The sequence below is a fragment of the Phyllostomus discolor genome, chromosome 12, assembly GCF_004126475.2.
Source record: "Phyllostomus discolor isolate MPI-MPIP mPhyDis1 chromosome 12, mPhyDis1.pri.v3, whole genome shotgun sequence".
Classification (NCBI taxonomy): Eukaryota; Metazoa; Chordata; class Mammalia; order Chiroptera; family Phyllostomidae; genus Phyllostomus; species Phyllostomus discolor.
The window spans coordinates 77,013,393-77,028,275 of NC_040914.2; the positions used below are offsets into that span (position 1 = coordinate 77,013,393).

The window sequence follows — 14,883 nt, forward strand, 5'->3', positions numbered from 1 at the left end:
GGGGGGCCACCGGGGAGCTCTGGCCAGGCCCTGCAGCTCAGCACCATCCAGCCCCCTCTTACTCTCTCTGGCTCCCGGGACACCGAGTAGTGGGGCCCACATGGCCCCTCATGTCCGTCCCCCTCCCCGAGCCAGCAGTCATTCTCTTCCTCAAGGTTAGCATTTGTGTAGAAGCCCCCCAGCAGCAGTGCTTCTTGGGGGGGGGGCGTGGAAAGGAATAGGCTGCCACAGCCCTGTGACCCTGACCCCCCTCTCCATGGTGGAGAACCACTTCCCAGTCAAGTGCTTTTGAATAAGCCGCAGCACTTAGCACCTGGAAATCAGCACCACCACATACAGCGACTTAGGCCTCAAAGATCCTTACAGGGGACAAGCCCTCAGTGGCCTCAGGCCCCGCCCCCTCATGGCACGGAGCCAATGGGAAGGGGGAACATGCCTGCCCGACTTCCTGGCCCTCAGAGATGCAGTGAAGCTGCTGCCTTTGTCAGGGCTGTCTGCTCCTCATGCCTACCCTCCCCCACCCCACCGGCCCATGCCTGTTCACTGTGTCTGCTCTCCCCTGCTGTGCTCACCCCTGCACCTGCCTGTGCCCCGGGCTAGCCCTCACTTACATGGTGAGCACAGGGGGTTGGCCGAGTAGAAGTTCGGGAAAAGCATGCCTTCGGCGGCCATCCGGTCCAAATTTGGGGTCTCTCTGGAAGGCTCTCCATATACGCCCAGGTCACCCCACCCCATCTGCAGGAAAAAGCATGGACAGGTGGACTGAACCTCCTTCTACCTTTGGGGTCTGGGCCCCAGAGCTTCCTCACAACCCAATGCCTGGCCGGGGCACAGAAAGCATGGGCAATGGCTGAGCTTCGGGGCTCAGCTCCACCCTGGCCTTGGCATGGAGAAGCCCTCTAAGTCTGTTGCACAGGCTGAGACGGAACTTCTCCCCACAAAGCTCAGTGGAGTGTGGCCATGTGACCCAGCTGTTCCACCCCTGAAACACACACCACACAAAACTCCATGTTCATCTACAGCAGTATGGTTTGTGATGGCCCAGAGGGAACACCCCCATGTCCATTAAGTGGGCAATAAATAAACACAATGTGGTCTATCCAACTGGCACGGGGTTGAATAGCAGCCCTCCAAGTTTATGTCCACTTGGAACCTGTGAATGAGATCTTACAAGGAAGTTCAGATGTCACCAGCTGAGGCGAGGCCATGCTGGGGTGGAGTGGGCTTCGAGCCCAGGGACCAGAGTCCTCATAGGAGGAGGAGAGGCACAGACACAGAGGAAGACAGCGGAGGCAGAGACTGGGGCAAGGTGTCTACGAGCCGAGGAGGAGAGGTGGGGGGGAGCTGCCCTCGGAGTCTCAGGAGAAACCAGCTCTGCCAACACCTTGCTTTCAGACTCTGACCTCCAGAGTTGGGAAAGAAAAGTTTTCTGTTGTTTTAAGGCAGCAAATTTGTGGTAATTTGGCATGCCCCAGGAAATGAATGCACACACTGTGGAGCATGACTACGGCCTAGGTGAACTGTGACAAAGTCCCTCCAGGCTGGGTCTCTTTAGATGTCCCCTCAGCACAGGCCCCCAGGGCGTTACTTCCATGGTGGTTAACTGCTGTCCCTTCTTCTCCTGGATGGGGGCAGCGGGGGAAAGAGCCCCAGCTGTGGAACAGGACCCAGAGACCAAGGTTGTTCCAGCCTCCAGCCTCCCCTCATGCAGAGACACGTTTCTCCCTCCTGACAAGGTGTCTGAGCACCAGACCTGCAGTGACCCTCGGACCCAGCGATTCCACTCCCAGTGTCTCTGCAACACAGGCCAAAACGTGTCTGTGCATGATTGTACAGATGACATTCACAGCAGCATGCTCCCAGGTGCCAAAGGTACAGACGACCGAGTGCCAGCTGAGGATGGGCGAACACAACGTGTCGTCCAAACACTGGAATACTACTCAGCTGCAAAAAAGGAGTGAAGTTCTGGGTTGGCCAAAAAGCCCACTTAGGGTTTTTTTCTGGTAAAATAAAAGACATATTTTTAATTTTCATCAATAACTTTATTGATTTGGATATTTTGAGTATGCCGGCTATCTCCCATGTGGTATGATGTTGACTGTTCTCAATTAATGTCTCGATTTGATCGCTATCAACCTCAACTGGTCTACCCGACCGTGGAGCATCGTCCAGTGAGAAATGTCCAGCATGAAACCTCACAAACCACTTTTGACACATTCGAGCAGTCACAGTACCTTCTCCACACACTGCACAAGTCTTTTTTTGCATTTTTACCTTTCTTGAAATCATAAAGCATAATATGTTGAAAATGGTGACTATTTCCTTCCATCTTCAATACTAAAATGGCTACCCCAAAATTCACCAATTTTGATAAGTTTTTTTAAATGCATGCTGATATGACAGCTGTCATAATACAATCTAACAAAATTGTTTCAAATGACGTAAAAGACAACTAAGCGCTACTAGAGCCATCTGACAGAAACAAACAAATGAACTTTTTGGCCATTTCAATACTAACGCATGTTATGACATGGACGAACCTCAAAAGCATGATGCTTTGCGAGAGAAGCCAATCACGAAAGGACAAATATTATATGATTCCACTTATTTTAAAATGTCCAGAACAGGCAAACCACAGAGATAGAAAGCAGACTGTGAACTGCCAGGGGCGAAGGGAGAAGAAGCAGTGACTGCTAGTGGGGATGCAGCTCCTCTTTGGGGTGATGAGAATGATGTGAGGTTGCCTGTGGTGATGACTTCACAAGGCTGTGACTATTCTACAAATCACTGAATTGTACACTTTGTTTTTCAAAAGACTTTATTTATCTATTTTTAGAGAGAGGGGAAGAGAGGGAGAGAAACATCATTGCTTCTCTCACGTGCCTTGACGGGGACCAAACCCACAACCTAGGCATGTGCCCTGATGGGGAATCGAACTGGCAACCTTTCACTTTGCAGTACGATGCCCAACTGAGCCATGCCAGACAAGGCTGAGTTGTGCATTTCAACTGGGTGAACTGCACTTACTGTGAACCACACATCTCAACAGGGCAGTGAGAAAAATGCAGGCACCTGGTTTCTGCTGAAGTCTGTAAGACCCTGGTGCTTCCCCAGCTCACCAGGGGCCTCTTACCGCTCTTCTCACTCACTGGGCTCTGGTGAGTCGGCCGAGAAGTCTCAGGCCTGCATGCAAGAACAGGGGTCTGAACGGCTCGCCTAAGACTGGACACAGCAGTGTGCTGACCCGGAAAACTCCGAAACACTGGGCTGACTCTGCAGAGGTTTTGGAGAGTCGGGTCCAGTGATCTCATCAAGGGATCTGGGAGCTCTGGGTCACACGTGGGTGGCTGCAAGCGCAAATTTGTCCAGGATGGCCTCAGCCAGTCTCCTCTCTGACTGAAATCGTTAATGCCCCTTCTCTGCATGCATGGTTATACAGCCACCCTCCCCGTAAGGCTGAGCGCAGGAGGGTGACACTGCCTCTGGTGACGTCTGGCCTCCAGACTTCTCCCAGGCACCACCATCTCCAGTTGTCCTTGTCTCCAAGCTGTGGGCTGGCCGTGACACACAGGGTCTGAGAGCCCACCCAGGGCCTTTGCCTTCAGACTGTGCTGTCTGCTCTCCAAGGCCCTTATGGTTGCGGGGCCCTGCTTTGGGCCCTTGCAGCTTTGGGTTTCTTTGGAGATGGTTTATTTTAAAGTCACTGAAGTGGCTTTTCCATTTGGTAACCAGAGGAGCTGAAATAAAAATGTGCCTGGGGAGAAGGATGGATGACAGAAGAAAGGAAGGTGGGGTGCTCTCCGGAGACGAGGGATAATGTGCCCGAGTCCCTGAGGCCCCACAGGAAGTCTGCGTGTCCAGGGACAGAGCCTGCATTCCCAAGTGGGGACGGTGGGGAGGGGAAGACAGCAGGAAAGCATCCTCAGTGGCTCCTGCTGACTTAGCAAGAGTCCCGGCGCAGGCTGAGACAACACAGTTTGTGTGAGGCCTGCCCTGGAGAAGGCGCCCAGGCTGCATGCTCAAGGGTCCTCCTTGCCCCCACCCCTCGCCACCCCGTGTGCAGTTTGTCCTCACAGGCACAAGTGAGCAGCAGTCCCTCTAGGAGTTGGAGGAACAGAGGCAGGGGGGCTGGTCACATGGCACCCTTTGCCTGGCACCCACCCAAGTTCCAGCCTCCTAGGAGGAAGGCAGGTGCTCAGTATCAATCACATTTGCACAAACAGTGTAAGCACAGGGAGCCCTTCTTATTGGGGAATGGTAGGACACTCCCCAAATCTCAGGTCCCGGACGCCAGCTGAGGGCCAGCCTACTCACAGGGAGGCCTTTCTGCGGCCAGCAGTCGCTGGCCCACTGTGTTAACTTTCCTCAGCTCAATACCATTCTATTATTACTTGTTGATTGGCTTTCTGAGCTACAAAAATAGGAATTTTAACATCCACTTTGCAATTATTAGGGAATGAATGAAATCATCTCACATGCAGTGTTTAGTATCTTTTTCCCTCTCCTACAGGACCACCCACGCTCACAGGGAACAAACGCCAGCTGGGTCTCTGGACTTAATCTTCTTCCTGCCTTCCACCTTCCTTTCACCAAGAATCTCAACACTTCAGAGCAATGCAGGCATCACTCACCGCTGGCTACTAGGGACTGTTATAAAGACACATGTGACTGAAGGACTTCCCAGGGTCCGATGACTGGCTCTGGAGGCTCAGGTTGGGGGCACCTGCTTGATGGGCCCACCCTGGTCACCTCAGAGCTGGCCTCCATGCAGCTGGACTTCAACTTCCTCGGCAGTCAGGGCGGCCCTCCTTAGTACTGTTCTACAGACAAGGGACCCAGACATGAAGAGAGCCAGGCCCCGGCTGCAGGAGTGGTGTTGGACCCAGTTGGGCTGAGATGCCCCAGGAGGGAACTCTGTCCCCACTGACCCCGGCCACATCAGCCTTGGAGAACAGAGCTGAGCCAGGTTCACCAAAGAAATGGTTCTCAACATCCAAACTCAGCCAATGCATGTCTACAAGGGGTCTGTCTCGGATCTGAGGGCACACTGGGGAAAGAGGAGGCAGAAGCTATCCCTTCCCCCACCAGGACCCCCCTGGATGAAAAGGTCTGCACACCTATCCCATCCTGCTCCCCAACTGGCTCTCTGAGGGTGGGGCAGGGAATGGGCTGGAGCCCTGGCTGCACAGGCCAGCAGACCCCTCCCTAACCAGTGGGCCTGGGTCAGGGGTGCAGACTGAGTCTGCAAGGCAGCTCACCTTCCCACTGGGCCTGCTGACCGTAAGGGCAGGTGAGGACACACTGAGGGGCTTCTGGATGCTGCTACCAGAAGTCACAGCTGCTCCAGCCTGTCTAGTCAGGAGAGCTGGTTTTCTTATTTTGCTTAAGGCACTTTGCATGCATTTTCTGTTATTTGCCTGGCTTATTCACATTTGCTGACTGGGACAAAGGTCTTCTAGACTTCTTTGGTTTCAGCTGCCAGAGAACCCCAAAGCCACAAGAAGGAACCTGCACTAGAGAGGCCTGGCACTGGGGCTTCTGGTCACAGTTCTGGTTCCTGCTACCCCACCCTGGCACACTCACACAGGGAGGCTCCCCACATCGGCGCCCTTGAGTGAAAACACTCCCAGCGCTGGTCACGCTCCACCACTCAGAACCTCCAGGGCCTAAATCAACAGAAATACACAGGACCTACCTGAGTTAGTAGCCTCACTTTATTGCACTTTGCTATACACGTTTCATGGTTTTTTTTTAAACAAACTGAAAGCAAGACTCTCCACCAGCAAGAAGATCACGACTTGCTTTATTGTGAGACTCTCTTTACTGCAATACTTGCTCCACTGTGGTGGTGGGACTAGACCTGCAGAGTCTCTGAAGTATGTGTGTATATCCAAAATATTACAGTGTTAACAAGCCTTCAATAAACTGGAGGGCACATGACTTGCTTCACACACCCACTGCCACCCGGGAGGGAAGGGGCAGAAACCTGAAAGAGCACTCTGCTGGAGTCTCACCATCCAAAAGAGACTGCTTAAACAAGCCTTGGCAGGGACTCCAACTCAGAGAAGACTAATACTGAAACAAAAAGCAAGCACTTCCAAGACTAAAGTGTTGTTAGGAAGTGGTTTTTCTACTGGCCATTAGCATGGGACTGGCTGAGGGGCTGCACGGCCTGCTTTAGAAGCAGTCATCATCTGGATGTGTTTATGAGACTAAAAAGAAGCAGGTCCAGTCCCAGCAGTTGTGGCTCAGTGGTTGAGTGCCCGCCTGCGAATCAAAGGGTGGCTGGTTCAATTCCCAGTCCCCAGTAGGGGGCGTGCGAGAGGCAATCACACATTGATGTTTCTCTCCCTCTTTCCCTCTCCCATCTCCTCTCTAAAAAATCAAGTAAATAAAATCTTTAAAAAATAAAAAGAAGCAGGTCCAGTGTTATCTCTGGGTGGTGGAATTATGGATGGGTTTCCGTGATCTTTGCAAGCTCACCTAAGTGTTGTTATTATTTTATAATCAAAATCATTATTGTAATAAAAATTATTGAGATTTTTTAAGCATTCCCTTTCTTGTACTGAGTCTTCTTTAAAATCTGAGAGTAGTTCACACACTTGGCACCTCTCAATTCCGACCACCGATGACTCTCCAACAGCCACGTGAGGCTCCTGGCCTTAGTCCAAAGGCTCCTGTGAGTGCTGTGCTGGCCTTTTGAGGAACTCCGAGCTATATTTATTCACATTCCTGATGCCAGCTATGTGGGGGATTCCACCCCAGCCACTTCTCCAACTCTCCAGGCACCACCAGCTGCGAGTCCAACAATTCAGTTCAGTTCTGACACTATCTACCTGAATGTAGCCGTAGACCCCACAGGTCAGGGGCTCAGTCCCCCAAGACTGCCCCCCTTCAACCAATCACAAGTCCCCAGTCTCCTGAACTTCTGACCAACCTACTATAGTTGGGGGTACAGACCTGCTCAAGTTCCAAAATTTGCTAGAACATCTCACAGAATTTAAGGAAGTGTTGTATTTACTATTATGACTTCATTATAAAGGACACACCTCAGGAAGAGGTGCTGAGGTATGGGGAAGGGGCAAGGGGCTCCCCACCCTCTCCTGCTGTCCTCCCACTTCCTCCACGTGTTCCTGTATTTAGGCCCCCCCATTACAAAGGTACAGTTGATTGAATCATCATCATCAACCTCTGGTGAGGGCACACAATCTCTAGCCACTCTTCTCCCCCAGGAGGTCAGGGCTGCGCTGAAAGCATCAACCCTCTGATCACACCTTGGGTCTTCTGAGGACCTCTTCCTGAAGCTACCCAGGGCCCCAGCCGTCTCATTAGCACACCACAGACACCGCTATCACCCCAAGGGTTTTAGGAGCCGTATGCCAGGACGCTGTCTTATATCATACCATGGGACCCAACATCACAGCTTGTCCTCTGCCCTGCCTTGGTCCTCACGTCACCGTGAGAACTGGACAGAACGGAGACAAGGCCCGATCAGTTTCAGTCACTTCTCCAGGCTCAGGGAGTAGGATCCACCCACCCAGGCTGTCTGTATCCCCAGAGTACCACAAAGCCTCACGCTGATTAATTTCAGAGTTTGCATTTCACTCACTGCTTCTTCTGGAAAGGAGCACAGGGGATAAAGTTGCAAAGGGACAGCTGAACGACTCAGCTCCCTGACAGCAATCCTGCTATCTTCCTACTCTCCAAAGGGCTGACCCACAAGTGTGACTGTGTGCCTGGGGCTGAACACATACACCTGACAGGTGACATTCGTCCTGCTTCAGCTAAAGATCAGACTTTTCACTAGAATTCTCAACAGGGTCAGAGCAGCCTGCCCAGGCGAACAGGGGCAGCCCTGGGGCAGGGCAGGTGCAGAGGAATCGGCTTTCTAGGTACGCAGAACCTGGCTCGTAGTGGGCTTGTCACCCCCCTTCCCTGCCCCCCTCCCCCACTGGGTGGGAGGACAGGGGTGAGCACGGGCTGCTAAGGAGCGAGTCCTCACCTGGCCCGGGTGGCAGCTGGTCTGGGCTGCCCTTCAACCCTTCCAGAGCAAAAGGGGCAAGAAAGGGAACAATGCAGGGGAATCTTCTCCCAGCCTGGACACGACTACCTCGCTTCAGTTTCACCTGCTTATGAGGCTGCAGCTCACAGGGCCAGGTGTTACCCCTCCATACACGGGCTGACGCACCCACGGCCGCTCTCCCAACGGGACTCCTCCAACCCACACTCCACCCTCCACGGGCCTTCCCCACCCATGGTCGTCCCAACCCACTGCCCCGTGAGCAGCATTCCCCGGGAGCCCGGCCCGCACTCACATCGTCCATGAGCAAGAGCAGGATATTGGGTGGCTGCGGGGTGCCCTTTGCCCCTAGTCCCGCCACACTCAGCACCAGCAGCACCCGCAGCACCCGCCACCTCATCGCTGCAGCAACCGCCGCCATGGCAACCACACTGGGCTCCGGCGAGCCCAGGCGAGCGGCCGGGGCAGGGCCGGCGGCTCGCCCGCTAGGGCAGCGGGACGGGGCGGGACCGGCTGACTGACAGAGGGCGGGGCCTGGGGGCCTCGTGACCCGCCGGGGTATCACGTGACGTGGCCGCCCCGGCCTCCCAAGATGGCGGTTTGCGTTGCCGTGATCGCTAAGGAGGTGCGTACCCTAGCGGGCGGTGGGCGCTGCGGTGCTTCGCCGCTCTCCGGGACCTTTCCCTGGGTCGCGCCCTGGCTCCCGGCCTTCCCACTTCCCCGTGTTCTGAGGGCCCTGGAGGGATGGCCGGTGGGCTTCCCGGAGCCGACAGCGTTGGGGCGGTTCCGGGGGAGGCGCCGCCCACGCCCACTCCTGCAGCTGCGGAAGCGTCATCCGTCGGCGCCCACTAGCCGGGACATCCTCTCCCGGCCCCGGGCCCCTGCCCTCCCTGCCCCCCACAGATCTTGCACCAGAGTCACCTGCCACTTCGTCCTGCTCCACCGCGCACACCAGCCGGCCACGCCATCCCCCACTCGGCCAGTTGACTCACACATCATTCACAGTGCTACTTTAAAAACAAATTCGATCGTGTGATGCACCCGCCTAAAATTTCTCCAGTGGCTTCTCATTACCTTAGGATAATATCTGAATAATCTGGTCGCCTCGCCCCCCTCCCCCATGCCGCTAACACCCTCCGCTTCAACCCAGCCGAAGCACTTGCAGCTCCCTGACAGGATCTGCTTTCTCATCTCCAGCTTTGCACCTGGAACTCCTCTCCCCTTAACCCCCTTCCTCCACCTTCCATCCCCTTCACTGGCCACTATAGATTTCATTTCCTCTAGAAAGCTGTTCCTGACACTGCGCTGGGTAGTTGTCCACATGCTCCTGTTAACTAGATCCTTTTGTGTCCTCTGCATCAGGCTTATGAGGTATGCCACCTTGAAGCTCCTGATTGCCGGCTTCCTTCTTAGCACGTGCTACAACACGTTATTTATTAGGTGGCGGATTTGTTGCCTGTCTACCAGATGTCAGCCCTATTAGAGTAGGGGTGGTGTAGTGTTCACCGCATCTGGGCAGCTCCAGGTGAGGGACGGAAGCAGTGAATTGTGACATGAGGGAACCTGGGGGAGATGCTGTTAACTCTGGATTAAGATGGTCAGCAATGGATGTGCAGAGAGAAGGGAGGTTTGAGCCAAGCCCTGAAGGGTTTAAGTGAGAGGACATGCCAGCGCCTCTGCTAAGGTGACGAGATTGCAGGAAACTTCCTTCACCTTATCAGCAAACAGCCAGTATTGTAGGGCCAGGAGGAGAGCATGTGTTGGGGCTGGGCCTCACACATAAGGTGAGTGACCCATCCAGGTGACATGGTTAGTTGTCAGGCTGTGCTCAAACCCATTTTTGTGAGCCGTCTTTTTTTCTTGCCCACCCTGTTGGTGCCCCTGTGTAGACCATATGTAAACCTTCCCTGAAGGCATTGCTTTTCTGTGGCTACTTGGCACTTGGCTGGTCCTCCACCCTGAGTGCTCTGGCCTCGTTTTCATAATCGGTGCACACAGGGTGGATTCTCATCACTTCAGTTGCTGTCATCCTCTCTTGCAGAATTACCCCCTTTACATCCGCAGTGTCCCCACGGAGAACGAGCTGAAGTTCCACTACATGGTGCACACGTCCCTGGACGTGGTGGATGAGAAGATCTCCGCAATGGGGAAGGCCCTGGTGGACCAGAGGGAGCTCTACCTGGGCCTGCTGTACCCCACAGAGGACTACAAGGTGTATCCTTCACGCCCAGCAGGGGCCTGTTGGCGGGCCTCTCCCCACAGGGTTCGAATCCAGGGACTACACCTGCAGTTGTGTGGTGTACTATGTAAGATCAGATAATCTTGAAAGGCATTTTCAATCATTCATTGAAAAAAAAGGTGAGAGCTTTCAGCCCATGGGAAATTAGGGCAGCTTGGGGCTGATTCAGACCTTGTCCCTTTTCCTTTATGAGGATAATGTGGGAAAAGCCAGGTTTGAATTACCTAGGGAATTGTGCAAAGGACAGTCTGCATCTGTCCTTTGTTAGGTTTATAGAAGAGCTGGGGATGTTCCTACTTTGTGCTTGTAAGGATTTCTTAGAGGGGCTGCCACCTCTGAGCAAGGGATGATCAGTTCATTTATTTCATTGTCAGGCTCATCCTCCTACGAGTCACTGTAGAATCTTGACCACTCCCCTAGGGCCAAATGGCTTGAAACCTGAGGAGTTCAGAGCTGTTCCATGAGCAGTAGTGTAGCTTGCCCACAGTGACGCTTGCCGGGGAGCCCGTGTTCTACAAGACGGAGTGGCTTTGAGGGCGGTGGGTAGGCTCTACCCTTTGTGAGACCCCTACTTTTCTACTTTTTTGTAGAGGGCAGGGCCAAGGCAGGCAGCCCCGAGGTTTGAATCAGGACGTGGCTTAGCCGCCTGCCTTTTGCTTTTCTAGTCAACACCAGAAGCTGTCCCGAGGAAGTGTCTAGTCACGCCCTGTGTGGTGCATGTAGTCCTCCTGGCGTTGCAAGACAGGCCTAGCCTGGGGCACTTCCTGTGATGCAAGGTTGCTCATGTTTCTCCAAAGTGGCCTCGGAGCCAGGGACGTGCACAGATGGCCTTCTGCTTTCACACTCTCCACACAGTGAGGCCGTGTGTCGTGCTGCCGCAGAGTCCCTGTGTTCACAGTGTGTTCCCTAACCAGCTGTGCAGATACGGTTACGTGACCAACTCCAAGGTGAAGTTTGTTATGGTGGTGGATTCCTCCAACCCAGCGCTTCGAGACAATGAGATCCGCAGTGTAAGTGCAGGGGTTTAGAAGCCGTGCCTGGGGCTGTTTGTTTTCTCTTTGTTTTAAAATGTTGGGAGGCAAAAAATACAGCAGTAATCGTGGGTACACATGAGTTAAAACCGTTGGCTCTTGTTTCAGATGTTCCGGAAGCTGCACAACTCCTACACAGACGTGATGTGTAACCCTTTCTATAACCCAGGGGACCGCATCCAGTCCAGGTGGGCCCGCTGCTCTTAGGTTTGCCACCGTTGTTGGCAGGCTCTGGCGCGCTGAGGGGCAGTGGTTCTGAAAGTAAGGGAGGGGGCCTTTTTAGGCAGCGCGCAGTGCCCTCCTAAGGTGGCAGCTGTGGTGCCGCAGAACCCTGTGTTTTCCAAACAGACTCTCACACAAATCTTCACGTGAAACGGGAATTGGGGGGCGGAGCTTGTCCGTTTGTTTTCCCACGTGTGCCCAGCTGTTCCTGGGGCACCATCACAGAACCCAGTGAGGGCCCAGGCATGTGGATCAGAGCCTTCTGGGAAAGCATCCTCCTGTCATTGCCTAATTCTTTGATATTGAACTTGGATGTTGAGGGAAGTGGATTGCAGAGATCTTCAAATCACCTTCAAATAAACAGTCTTTGAATACTGGAACATCGTGAAGATGCTTCATAAAGAAGCATTGCCACCCTCCTAGCCTGCTCCTGCGAATCCCCTACATTTCTAGACACGTTTCCCAAGGGTCTTCTTATAGCCAGCAGGTGAGAGGACAGTGCAGTGACCTGAGCCAGGTCCTTCCGTGGCGCCCCCTTTTAGCTGTGACACTGTGCTCTGGGTCATCCTGGGTCCTGGCGGGGGAGAAGCCAGCGCCGTTATATAGAGCCCTGTGTCTCCTGGGCCATGCAGGGCCTCAACGACCCCTGTTCCTGTTGAGCCACAGCCCTGCGTGCCCGTGCTGCCCCTCCTCCACCCCTGCCGGGAGACTGAAGGGGAGTAGGAGGCAGGAGACTTAGATTCCCATTGCCAGGTATGGCAGGACAACGTCCTGGCTTCTCAGCCAAGTTCATTTATCTGGGTGGTCGAGCCTGACTCCCGAAGTGTCCTGGGACGCACGCAAGCAGTGCCACCGAGCCTGTCCCTGCGTTGGCAAGGGGCATGGAGCAGGTCTCTTCTCCAACGGGTCTGTTTCTCTTTTCAGGGCCTTTGACAGCATGGTGACATCGATGATGATACAGGTCTGCTGAGTGAGAACGTGCTGCCCGTCGGTTGAAGAGAAGTGTTTTGTATATAACCATGTGGTGTAGAGGTGTATTTATTATCCTTTCCCTCTCCCCGAATGTCACAGACGTTCTGAACGTGTCGTATGGGGGCAAGGCCTGATGTAGCACATGTCAGCTAAATGTTTTGTGACATCAGATTTGGTGTTTTCCTTCTGTGTCTCCAGAGGGTTTAACTGCAGAGTTTAATGCAGCAATTTTCAAGGAGGGGGAGAGGTGAGGGACCAGACAGAGCAGGGAACTGCGGTCCCCATGAGGCATGAAGGGGCAGCGGGAGCTGGGTGGCGGGAGTCCACAGAGCTTGCAGCGGTGGAGAGGCTGAGCCCATGGGGCAGCAGAGGAGGCTGCACAGGGACTTGTGGGCCGGCCTCGGCTCCACCGACTGCTCTTGCAGCACCCTCCAGTGGCTGACCAGGGGGTGTGGTGTATAGGGCCTCCTGTGCCTGTAGCTGGATTTAGAGGGGCCCAAGGGACAGCAAAGTGCTCTTTCTGGTCTCACACCAGCCGGAGGTCTGGACTTGGCCCAGCCTTGGGAGGCAGACGTCACAAGGTCTAGGACCCTTCATGTACCGGCAGCGTCGTGCCTATGGCTGTTTGCTTTCTGTGCAGAAGGAGCCCTCTTCTGCCTATTAGTGCTTGGGCTTTCTAGTGGCCTGAGGGCCAGAGAGGGCTAGGGAATGAGGTCCCTGCTGCCCTCCAGCCCGTGGGCAAGCTGCCTGGGTGGGGCGGGGCTTACATTTGAGGAGCCGCTGATGTAGTTGGGTGTCTGTCTGCGTCCTGCTGCCCCAGAGGCTTGTTTAGCCACGTCCAGAGGACAGGTGCTGAGAGTTGACTGTGACTGAGGTGTCAGCCCCTCCTGGGGCCAGGCAGCCCACGTTCTAACACCCTGTACACTTTGGTACTGTGCCCCGTGAAGTGGGGGAGGCCACAAGGACCTGCTGAGCCTGCACTCCACCCGCACTGGCTGCTCTGCATCGTATTCAGCACAGCTGGTGGCTGGCTTTCTCCAGTCAGTGCCCCAAGGCAGTCATGAGTCCCTCCCTCCCCTGCCTCGGTGGCTGGGGAGAGGGTCCCTGACCAGGAGGAGGGTAGCCCGGATCCCCCTGGGGAATGGGAGAGGCTACACGTAGCATCCGTCAGCCTGAGGCTGGAGCTGGGGGATGGATTTTCCTCTATACCTCTTTGGGATTCTCTCCTGTCTGACAAGCACAGGAGTGATCTATTAACTTACTGAAGTAAACAAAGTAAGTGAGAATGTGAGTCAGGAACAAGTTCCAGCCCCCGCCCCCATTCTCAACTGCAGATGGAATTGGGGATCTAGAGTAGGGCTGCGAAGTGCCCGCACGTGGGTGTTGGTTGCAGTGCTGGGGGTCCCCAGGCCGCCTGCACACAGGGTGTCTTCCCTGCAGTCTGTGGGTGAGGCTCCGATAGCGATCTCTCCTGCCTGAGTAGGGATTGCAAGTTGCTGACCCAACATCCACTCTTCCTTGCTTTCTTTCTAACTTCCTCAGTATTATTGAGGACAGTTGCCTAGACAAACGATAATTTCCTACCTTTCATAGTACACAGGATAGGTGGTTAGGGCATGTAAGTGGGTGGTGGTGGGAGGGACTTGCAGGAAAGATGCTTTAAAGACGTTCATCTGGCGGATGGAGTCCCCTGCCTCCTTTGTCTTTTTCCTCCTTTCTGTCTAGAACCTGAATCTGATGGCTGGAGCCCTGGCAGCCATCTTGAGAACACAGCAAGATTCAGACACTAAGGACAGGGAGCAGAAAGCTAGCAGGAGCCGATTTGGGACACTAGCCCTGGGCTACTCATGTTCAGCAATTTATGTAAAAAAACAACAACAAAGACAAACCCTTGTTGAAGCCATTGCTATTTGGATTTTTCTGTTGGTGCAGCCAGACCAGCCCATGAATGCTGTCTACTTAGGGAGTGTCCGCACACACTGTCAGGTAGCATTAGCATATTAAGCCTGAGGAGATCAAGGGTTAGAACTAATCTGCTAGTCTTCGTTCTGCCAGCAGAACTGTCAGATGGCAGTTTCACATGATCTTTTTACATCTTTATATAGGAGGTGGCCTCCCTGAGGCCCTGCTGCCTGCCTGTCCCCTGTGCCACCCCCATGGCTGAGCCCCACGGGTGTGTCTCCTAGTCAGCCCCGACTGTGGTTCCAGGCGCCTTCTTCGGCTGAAGTTCCTGCCGGCAGTCAGGCGGTCCCCTCCACACCTGGCACCAGTGCCTCTCCCTCCTTCCTCTGCCCCAGGCTGGATGGGGCGAGGGGAATGTGTGTCTCAGCTTTCTCCAGACACGGCCACTCGGGTCTGCTTAGAGCCCTCGCTGCCCACGTGGTGGCTCCATCCAGGAG

The 14,883-nt window shown here is 54.3% G+C and overlaps 2 protein-coding genes across 6 annotated transcripts in view; one reads left to right on the forward strand and one right to left on the reverse strand.

Moving 5' to 3' along the window:
* The window catches only part of GALNS (galactosamine (N-acetyl)-6-sulfatase), a 36,995-nt gene extending 28,453 nt beyond the window's left edge, over positions 1–8,542 (reverse strand). Inside the window, exons 1-2 of one of the 4 annotated variants that reach the window (XR_004900118.1) lie at positions 8,316–8,521; positions 612–735 (exon numbers count right to left, since the gene is read on the reverse strand). Coding sequence is in view for 1 of the 4 variants with exons in the window: in XM_028501924.2 (XP_028357725.1) it covers positions 612–735; positions 8,316–8,441 (250 nt within the window). In the remaining 3 variants the exon portion in view is untranslated. Of the gene's footprint in view, positions 1–611; positions 736–8,315 lie in introns of all 4 variants that reach the window. The other 3 variants (XR_004900119.1, XM_028501924.2, XM_036012400.1) reach the window with 3 other exon arrangements.
* Positions 8,515–12,655, forward strand: TRAPPC2L (trafficking protein particle complex 2 like). Of its 2 annotated transcripts, none has more exons than XM_028501926.2 (5): positions 8,515–8,645; positions 10,062–10,234; positions 11,182–11,269; positions 11,399–11,478; positions 12,437–12,655. In XM_028501926.2, exons 1-5 carry the CDS (start codon positions 8,613–8,615, stop codon positions 12,480–12,482), a joined length of 420 nt encoding a protein of 139 aa, XP_028357727.1. In that variant the 5' UTR covers positions 8,515–8,612; the 3' UTR covers positions 12,483–12,655. The 2 variants fall into 2 exon arrangements, with proteins under 2 accessions (XP_028357727.1, XP_035868294.1); XM_036012401.1 differs by having other exon boundaries at positions 8,583–8,645; positions 10,085–10,234.
* Positions 12,656–14,883: the final 2,228 nt, after the last annotated feature.

Bases quoted from the DNA above. Each gene is read 5' to 3' on its own strand.
- TRAPPC2L (XM_028501926.2), top strand. From the start codon at position 8,613: ATGGCGGTTTGCGTTGCCGTGATCGCTAAGGAG. The intron at 11,270-11,398 runs GTAAGTGCAGGG...CTCTTGTTTCAG, and splicing joins GAGACAATGAGATCCGCAGT to ATGTTCCGGAAGCTGCACAA. The intron at 11,479-12,436 runs GTGGGCCCGCTG...TTCTCTTTTCAG, and splicing joins GGGGACCGCATCCAGTCCAG to GGCCTTTGACAGCATGGTGA.